The sequence below is a fragment of the Pelophylax lessonae genome (assembly GCF_965119305.1).
Source record: "Pelophylax lessonae genome assembly, chromosome: 6".
NCBI lineage: Eukaryota > Metazoa > Chordata > Amphibia > Anura > Ranidae > Pelophylax > Pelophylax lessonae.
Window position 1 is genome coordinate 3,734,644 of NC_138773.1, and position 10,533 is coordinate 3,745,176.

A 10,533-nucleotide genomic window follows, 5' to 3' on the forward strand; every position below is an offset into this window, starting at 1 on the left:
CTGGCAGGAAAGGGGTTAACTTTATTGGTGATCAAGGGGTTAAATGTATGCCTGGTGCTTACTGATGTGTGTGGGGGGAGGGGGTTGTGTGACACAAGGACAGATCGCAGGTTGAGCTATGCTGAATCCTGTAATCTGACCCTGTCTGTCACTTAGGAGATCCGCCCGCTTTGTTTACACAAGCGGGCGGATTTCCTCACTCGATCCCCGACGATCGGGGAAGAGCGGCGGTGATCACCGCCTCTCCTCCCCTGGCCCGACTCCCGCTGTGTCTGAATACAGCGGGAGCGAGCCTCCGGCGGCGTGCGCGCGCCGCCGAGAGAGGGGATAGTCTGGTGACGTAGGTCTATGTCTCCAGACGATAACAAGCTACTTTGCCGCAGTACCAGCTCAGTGAGCGGTCGGTAAGTGGTTAAAGATGTCTCTTCATTTCATGGTAAGCAGAGATAGACGGAGCTGGGAAGTGTCCTCGGAATGTGGATTGTCCATCCACCTGTCCTCTACTGAGGAGGACACAGAGGAGGTGATTTACTAAAACTGGAGAGCGCAAAATCTGGTGCAGCCAATCAGCTTCTAAATACAGCTTCTTCAATGAAGCTCTGACAATAAAACCTGGAAGCTGATTGGTTTCTATGCAGAGCTGCACCAGATTTTTCACTCTCCAGTTTTTATAAATCAACCCCAAAGGTGAGCAGAGCATCGCAGACATGATACAAACTGATACCAATGAAGGATAATCAACATCAAAAAATATCGGAAATAAGACATTCCATTGTAAATGTGTTCAGTCTCGGTATCTGCTCCTATTGGACCCTGCAAAGTCAGAGCCAAATGACCATGAATGGATGAATTTTTCTTGGATTCAACAAACTGATGTGGAACCAACTTCCCTCATCTCTATTTCAGTCCTGTATGAAGCCATGACCCATCTCTCATATTACCTATATAAAACAGTATTCTCTGGATGACCAAAGCCTTAATTACGGCTTTCCATAATTCTTCCAGCACAGAACATTTGTGGAACCATCTTCTTCAGCTTGCGGCTGGACTGGATAATAATGGTGGCCTCCGCCAATGGAAAGAGGGATACCATTAACCAGATGATTATCTGCTGACCGAAGAAAGATGGTACCACAATTTTAACAATTTCCACAACATTGACAGTGACAGAAAGTACGAGAAATAATATCATGGTTCTTGCAGCGTTGAAATGAGCCTGGAGGTTTGGAGGAGCAAATCCCGAGCCGTTCCTCTTCACCTTCCAGATATGTCTGAACAGAGAGGACATGGTCATCATGAGGGAGCCGAAGGTCATCAGGAAGGGCAGGAAGGAACAGAGACAGATAATCCATACTACATTGGGGCTGGAAACGGAGAGTGTTAAATTGGGTAAATTGTAATGGAGGGTGGAGTTATCTTCAGAGATTTGGGAATTAAGAAACCAGACTGACTGGATCGACAGGATAAAAGCCACAACCGCAGAGAGGAAAAGCAGGTGAGGCAAGAAGGACACGAGGATCCTCTTCATCCAGATAAAGAGTCGGTGTCTGATGTTGGTGATGGTGGTACAGTAATAGGCGCAGAGCCAGGCAGTCAGCCAATAGCTGAAATTTAGGTGAAAAGGGACGATGACCATCGTTGCATGGTACAACCTCCTCACATAATGTTTAGAGAACAATAAAGCAAGGGAACATCCAAGCATCATTCCTCGCATGCTAATGTTAGTGGCTCCCATCACCAGCTGGAGGAGGCTGGAAGGGTTCAGCTTCATCCCATTCCTGAGTCTTTTCACGTGGAAGACCATGATGTAGAAGTTGAGGTAAAAGGACAGAAGGCTTTCTGAGACAGCGATGGAAAAGCTGACAATCTCTATCGGCACCATTTTCAGTTCTGCTGCTCTCCGTCTCACCAGAATGGATCTGAATCTGTCCTGGTGTGTTGATTTGACTTTAGCCGATGCAAATGATTGTCTCTCGTACAGAGATATGATAACACCTGGGTGTGTGCCATGCTGACAAAGCTGAAGAACATTTATAGATTTTTCTTTTTAAACTTTTGTAGAATTCCTGTTGCCTTTTGTGATGAACTAGAAGCTGACATAGAGATCACACAGAAGTGAATCCTATTAGACTCTGTGACGGTATCTGGTATCTCACCACCTTGTAATTCCTTAATCCCCAATAGTTAAAGAATCCCCAATTCGCCAAATAAGAAATCGCTGGTATCGCTGAATAATTCCATACATGAGCCAAAGCTGAATGCTGGAACACGACTTTACTGGAAGCAACGACAACCATTCCAAAGAAAAACAATTTCTTTTATGCCCTGCTCCCATGCAAGGGAGACACCCACAACAGATATACATTAACCAATAACACAAAGGTTACAACCCACATAAAATCCTCGCCTCTGCCTGTGATATAATTATGGTACACAAAGGGTAACATAATTATCACAGGCAGGAAAAATGCAGTTTTACCCACATGCTGTAACTTTAAAAATAGACACCCAATCTTTATACAAATACATATTCACAATCAATTCATTCAGGGGAACAACATATTAAAAAATGGCACGAATCAGACCAGGGGTTCAAAAGTTAGTAAAAGTCTCTTTGGCCTGGCTGTACTCATGGCTTTTCTGCCCAAAACCAGTTCTACACAGTCTTTTGTCCTGGAGACAATTGAGAAGTGATCCACTTATCTCCCAAGGACAGAGGCAAGACTCCAATAGCCACATGGTAGAAAAAGACAGCAAAATAAATGAAACTATATAACTATGCAGCTATTGCATAAAACAGGTACATTGCACATATCCCCAGATTGCTTTGATCTGAGATCACATTATTACTGAATGGTGCTCAGATCACATACGTACAGATTCAACAGCAGGGGAAGAACAAGTGTTTCAACATGGGACCATAATCACATGGTAAGAGGCTGACAAGTAGTCCTCTCCAGGTACTCGTGGCAACTCAAAAGATAGGGGTTCGTCACAGATATATAAACGAATCCTCAATATGGTCTTCTAAGCAGGGAGAGGAAACATGCGAACAGACATAGAAGGGCATCCTTCACAGACTCAATGTGTGGGGTGGTTAGTGAGGGTGTTACAGTACATATGTGGGAGGGTGCAGAATGGTGTAATGACAGTAACACACACTGAGTCCAGAAGTAATGCAGAACAAAGAAAAACAGTTCAAAACTGTGGAAGGCAGCTCAACCTGGAGCACTCAATTGTCACAGCCTGTAGCAGAGTAGGTCTCAACAGAGCTGACAGCTCTGCCTTGAGGGGTGGAATGCAGCCTGGCCTTCTAAGCCCAAATTGGGAATTTTCTGAGAAGAGGGGCGTGTCCCTAGACTTTCCTTCCTTGTCTGGAACCTTTCCCTACCACTATTGCTGTCCCTGACAGACAGGCAACCTGTCCCTGCGCTGTCCACATACAAAAAAGTAGGCTCTGCCTGACCCAAGATGGCTGCTAGAGTCACTCACATGGGCTGTCAGCATCCCATGGATTTCTTCCCCAGTTATCCAGGGAACCATAGAGGAACCATGTTCCTCTTGGCTTTTGCTCCTGCATTGTCGCTGCCTTTGAGTGCCACCGGCAGTGGACAAAAGAGACTGCACCTGCCTACACAAAGAAGCAATGCATTGGGGCCAGTTCCTTGTCTGGAACCTTTCCCTACCACTATTGCTGTCCCTGACAGACAGGCAATGCATTGGGGCCAGGATTATGTGTTGGGGGTGCCGGATAACAGTATAGTACAACCAGGGAGAATCAGCAGGATCACAGCAGGGAAATAGGATGCAGAAAAAGAAGCAAGTCCAGTGGTAACAATCTAGGACACATTGAGGAACAAGAATCAGGATCACAAGAATATACCACAGCAGAAAGAATTGTTCAGAGTACCAGGACAGCAATATGGTACATCACAAGGGTTAAAAGAGTCACACGTTAGACATCCAACAGTCCTTGACTAGGCAGAGGGGTCTACACAGAATGATCAGCAGAGTAAAGGGTTGCTGGGCATTTCCAAACAGGTCCTCAGAGAAGTGGATGTCCTGGCCACAGCTTAAGGTCCACCAGGCAGCAAACAGCATGGATGTCACAAGATAGGAAGCGCAGAGTTTTGCAAAGAAGTGGCTTATGGATTCAAGGTGGCCAGAGGTGGGGAGTCTGGTGTACCTGACTGCAACTTCAGATCCACACAGGTAGAGGCAGCAAAGGGCTAAACAAATGATACTTGTAAGTCTATCTTTCACTGGCTTCTGCTCAGGTATCAATATCTGAACCAAGGTGAGATCCAACTACCCGGCAGTTGGATGCTTAGCATTGGCTGCCATTGCAACAGGCTTCACCCAGTTCCCTCCTGGCCACTTCAGAAGCATGGCAGGAGGGAGTCTTTTGTCTCTGACAGATACTGTGGTCATCTGGACCCCGTGGTGCCAATGGATGCAAATCTGTTTGATTATTTTACATGCAGGAGCCCATCTCACTCCAGCAATGTTGCAGGAGACACATGCCTGGTCCAGACTCTCCCTTCTCCTTGGCTGAGATGGCAGCACGGCAATATTGCCTCCTGCTGCTGTCAGTCCAAATCATTGAGACAATCTCAAGAGAGGGGGGGCCAGGCCGGCTCACAGCTTAGTGCCTGAATGGACACAGGGAGCTTGGCTTCATCTCAGGTGCCTCCATAGCAAGCTGCCTGCTAAGGGGGCAATCAACAGGAGGGAGGTGCCCAGAGGGATGGAGGGGGACCTGTGAAGAGGAGAATCAGGACCGCTCTGTGCAAAACCACTAAACAGGCGACAGCGGCTAAGTCTAACCTGATTGTTTTTTAGAAGCATCAATAAGAAGATGGTCAAAACACTTTGATGTTGTTGGTGCCTCAGCCATACCTTTTCAGAGAACCACCTTCAGCACAGAAACATGGGGTACAAATCTTTAAGGCTACATGCTTCTCCCTAAAGCAGGAAGGTTGCAGTGAAGAAATCAGCTTCAGCACTGAAAAGGTGCAAAAAGCACCCTTTCAGGGGAGGAGAGAGGGTGGATATGGTTGGGATATATATGAGAGGAGTGGCGGTTTGAGGTTTCCCATGACTGCCTAACCTCCATATAGCTCAGTGAAATTCATTGCTAATCTTCTTTTTTCTCTCTCTCTTCACACAGTTTCAACAGACAGAAGTGGGGCTGCTCAGGAGAGGGATCAACCCCCCGAGCAATGTCTTCCTCCGTCCACCAAGTGGTGAGTCTCTACAATGTGTCTCTTTAGATCTATAGATAACGAGAGGGAGAGAGACCTCAATCTACATTTTGTTTGGGATAGAGAGAGATGTGTGCACATGTATCCTGGGAAGCAATTGAACACAACACATACCATTGTTACTAGAGTTGAGCGAACACCTGGATGTTCGGGTTCGGCGGGTTCGGCCGAACTTGAAAAAAAAGTCCGGGTTCGTGAACCGGACTTAACCCGAACTTTACCCGATCCCGAACCCCATTGAAGTCAATGAAGACCCAAACTTTTGAGTACTAAAATGCCTCTAAAACAAACATGGAAAGGGCTAGAGGGCTGCAAATGGCAGCAAAATCATCTTAAGAGCATGGTGAATATAAGGGGGACAGCGCTCAAAGATGTAATAAGTGTCTAAAAATACACCATCAAAAACACATTGTGAATAACAACATATAAATCATGAAAAATATAAAATTACACTAAAAAAAGGTCATATGAAAAGTGAACCCCAACTGGTTCTTCAAAGTGCCAAGTCTTAAAGTGTCTGTGCTAAACAATAAATGATGCAATAAAAAGGATGCAATAAAAAGTGCTGGTGCAAATGTGCAATTGTATAATTAAATGATTCCAAAGTGCTGTGTGCTCAGTGCAAGGGATTGTCCACATGCAGGATCAAACACTTGGGGGGATCCGTCACCGAGTTGTTCACCCACTTACCAGACGACCCCTTGGGGTCTAGCTCAGGTAAGTGGTCTTTGGAATGGTTCCTAATCTTCCCACAGGCCGTTCCTTATGCAGATCCCACTGGAGTGTGTATACCATCCCACTATTCCGGAAGAACCGAATGATGCGTCCACTGTCTATCCTCTCGGTGGGTATGGTAGTCTCATAGGGGGCACAAGGAAGTAGAGAGACTCATGGTATAGTATGCATAAACTTTTTAATCCAAAAATAGTAGTCACTTACATGTCAATTTGGAAAAAACGGCTTTCAAACCAGGAAATGCTGCAATCGCTGGTATGCATTCCGACATGCGTTCCAATAACCGGAAGTGACGTGGGCGTGGTGCATGAACTGACGCGTTTCGTCATCAAACGTATGACGTCATCAGCATCGGGTCACGCACTACGCCCACGTCACTTCCGGTTATTGGAACGCATTTCGGAATGCATACCAGCGATTGCAGCATTTTCTGGTTTGAAAGCCGTTTTTTCCAAATTGACATGTAAGTGACTACTATTTTTGGATTAAAAAGTTTATGCATACTATACCATGAGTCTCTCTACTTCCTTGTGCCCCCTATGAGACTACCATACCCACCGAGAGGATAGACAGTGGACGCATCATTCAGTTCCTCCGGAATAGTGGGATGGTATACACACTCCAGTGGGATCTGCATAAGGAACGGCCTGTGGGAAGATTAGGAACCATTCCAAAGACCACTTACCTGAGCTAGACCCCAAGGGGTCGTCTGGTAAGTGGGTGAACAACTCGGTGACGGATCCCCCCAAGTGTTTGATCCTGCATGTGGACAATCCCTTGCACTGAGCACACAGCACTTTGGAATCATTTAATTATACAATTGCACATTTGCACCAGCACTTTTTATTGCATCCTTTTTATTGCATCATTTATTGTTTAGCACAGACACTTTAAGACTTGGCACTTTGAAGAACCAGTTGGGGTTCACTTTTCATATGACCTTTTTTTAGTGTTATTTTATATTTTTCATGATTTATATGTTATGTTATTCACGATGTGTTTTTGATGGTGTATTTTTAGACACTTACTACATCTTTGAGCGCTGTCCCCCTTATATTCACCATGCACACAACCCCCCTGTTGTTTTGACTAGCTGCTCAAGAAATACTCATAATTTCATTTTGTATAGTAACACAACACTCATCATTTAATATTTAATATTTAATTTAAAATCTCACTAGAATCCTAGGCGCGCTCACGTGAGGATATACACTCACACCCCCTTTATTTCATCTTAAGAGCATGGCAAGTGCTCTGCAAACAAATGTGGATAGGGAAATAACTTAAAATAACAGAAAAAAATGAAAAATAAAAAATAATAATCTTGAATGATGTAGGAGGAGGACGAGGCCCATATGGAGCAGGAGGTTGAGGTGGCAGTGGATATGGCGGTGTAGGTGGAAGCGGTGGCGGCGGTAGAGGAGGAGGACGAGGCCCATATGGAGTAGGAGGTTGAGGTGGTGGTGGATGTGGCGGTGTAGGTGGAAGCGGTGGAGGAGGAGGACGAGGTAGCCAACACTGGTTTTGGTTTTTAATTTTATTTCTTTTTAAATTAGGGTACACCCCAAAAAGAGTGAGAAAGATCAAAAATACAACAATGGCTGGGTAAGGCCGGTATACATGTCTATTCTGCACAAGGTATGGACAAGTCCTTTGGGATCCATGCCTGGTTCATTTTAATGAACGTGAGCTTGTCCACATTGGCTATGGACAGGCGGCTGTGCTTGTCTGTGATAACGCCCCCAGCCGTGCTAAATACCCGTTCAGATAATACACTGGCTGCAGGGCACGCCAGCACCTCCAAGGCGTAAAGGGCAATCTCAGGCCATGTGCCCTATTTGGAGAGCCAGAAGTTGAAGGGGGCAGACCCGTCATTCAGTACGTCTAGGCGTGTGCACACATACTGCTCCACCATGTTAGTGCTGGGTCGTGGTGCTGCTGGTAGAGCTCCTGTTGCAAGGAGAGGACGTGGTCGATCTGTGCCAGCTACATGCACAAGTGAAACACCTTTCTAAGCTGCGAGTAGGTGACAGAACCTTACAGCAGTATTTGGCAGGGCCTAATGCGCCTCTACAAATGTTGAGGCCAGAACAAGTACAGGCGATAGTAGATTGGGTTGCTGACAGTGCCTCCAGTTCCTTCACATTGTCTCCCACCCAGTCTTCTGCTGAAAGGTCAGAGTTGGCACCTGCAGCCAATGTCCATCAACGTTTCACCTCACCCCCTTGCAAATCAGCCAAGCAGTCTGAGCCCCAAGTCATGCAGCAGTCTCTTCTTCTTTTTGATGACTCTGTCAGCAGGGTTTCCCAGGGCCATCCATCTAGCCCTGCCCCAGAAGTGGAAGAGATTGAGTGCACCGATGCCCAAACACTTATGTCTCAAGATGAGTACATGGGAGGACGATCGCAGCACGTCTCCGATGATGACGAAACACAGGTGCCAACTGCTGCGGCGTTCAGAATTGTGGAGACCGACAAGGAGGGCAGGGGTGAAGACTGCGTGGAAGATGATGTGGAGGATGATGAGGTCCTCGACCCCACATGGAATGAACGTCATGCAGGTGACCTGAGTAGTTTGGAGGAAAAGGCGGTGGTCGCACAGAGCCACCAGCACAGCAGAAGAGGGAGCAGGGTTCAAAAGCGGAGCGGCCCTGCCCTAGATGCCCTGCTACTGCCCAATGCAGCAAGGGACCAAGCACACCAAAGCCAGCTCAAAGGAGTTCCCTAGCATGGCAGTTCTTCAGACAATGTGATGATGACAGGACACGAGTGGTTTGCACGCTGTGCAATCAGAGCCTGAAGCAAGGCATGAACCTTCTCAACCTGAGCACAACCTGCATGACCAGGCATCTAAATGCAAAGCAGGAGCTGCAGTGGAATAGACACCTCAAAAACCAAGAAAGGTCTCTGGCTCCTCCTGCTTCCTCTTCTGCTGCAGTCTCTGTCTCTTCATCCACCTCTGTAGTGATACTGGCACCTGCCACCCCGCAAACAAAGGAGCTGCCAGCAACACCACCACCTGGGTCACCAACAACCATCTCCACAATGTCCCGTGGAAGCGTTCAGCTTTCTATCTCCCAAACACTGGAGCGGAAGAGGAAGTACCCCCCTACCCACCCGCGATCCCTGGCCCTGAATGCCAGCATTTCCAAATTCCTGGCCTTTGAAATGCTGTCATTCCGTCTGGTGGAGACGCACAGTTTTAAAAGCCTTATGTTGGTGGCTGTCCCACAGTACGTTGTGCCCAGCCGCCACTACTTTTCCAGGCGAGCCATCCCTTCCCTGCACAACCAAGTGGGTGACAAAATCAGGTGTGCACTGCGCAACGCCATCTGTGGCAAGGTCCAGCTAACTACAGATATGTGGACCAGTAAGCACGGTCAGGGATGTTATATCTCCCTAACAGCACACTGGGTAAATGCAGTGGTGGCTGGGCCTGAGGCGGATAGCAATTTGGCGCATGTCCTTCCACCCCAGAGGATTGCAGGGCGCTTCAGTTTGCCTCCTGTTCCTAACTCCTCCTACTCCACTTCCTCATCCTCTACCGCCTCCTCATCCGGTCAGCGTAACACCTTCACCACCAATTTCAGCACAGCCAAGGGGTAAATGACAGCAGGCAGTTTTAAAACTTGCCTGTTTGGGGGACAAACCACACACCGCGCAGGAGTTGTGGAGGGGCATTGAACAGCAGAACGATGAGTGGTTGGTGCCAGTGAGCCTTAAGCCGGCTTGGTGGTGTGCGATAATGGGCGAAATCTCGTAGCAGCTCTGGGCCTAGCCGGTTTGACACACATCCCTTGCCTGGCGCATGTGCTGAATTTGGTGGTGCAGAGGTTCCTTAGAAATTCCCCCGATATGTCAGAGCTGCTGCAGAAAGTGCGGGCCGTCTGTGTGCACTTTCGGCGTTCTCACCCTGCTGCTGCTCGCCTGTCAGCGCTGCAGCGTAACTTCGGCCTTCCCGCTCACCGCCTCATATGTGACGTGCCCACAAGGTGGAACTCCACCTTGCACATGCTGGCCAGACTGTGCAAGCAGCAGCAGGCCATAGTGGAGTTTCAGCTGCAGCACGCACACATGAGTCGCTCTGCGGAACAGCACCACTTCACCACCAGTAACTGGGCCTCAATGCGAGACCTGTGTGCCTTGTTGCGCTGTAAAATATGCAGACTAGGCCGCAATGTAATATTTTTTCCCTAAAAGGGTGTTTACTGAATAGCGGAATAGAACAACAGTAAGGGTGTATCTCACAGTAAAATATGCAGACTAGGCCGCAATTTATTTTTTTTCCCCTAAATGGGGTTGTATTGCAAAGCGGAATACAACAGTATGCAATGGGTGTATCTCACTGTAACATATGCAGACAGGGCCGCAATCAACTTTTTTTGCCCCTAAATGTTTTTTTTTTTATTGCAATGCACAATACAACAGTATGCAATGGGTGTATTTCACTGTAACATATGCAGACAGGGCCACAATCAACTTTTTTTGCCCCTAAATTGTTTTTTTTTTATTGCAAAGCGCAATACAACAGTATG

The 10,533-nt window shown here is 47.2% G+C and overlaps 1 protein-coding gene across 1 annotated transcript; it reads right to left on the reverse strand.

The window, feature by feature from the left end:
* Positions 1-976: 976 nt before the first annotated feature.
* LOC309557770 (taste receptor type 2 member 4-like) lies at positions 977-1,882 on the reverse strand (the record flags this gene model as incomplete). Its single annotated transcript, XM_082260535.1, has 1 exon — positions 977-1,882. The coding sequence occupies one exon, from the start codon at positions 1,880-1,882 to the stop codon at positions 977-979; it is 906 nt and encodes a 301-aa protein (XP_082116661.1).
* Positions 1,883-10,533: the final 8,651 nt, after the last annotated feature.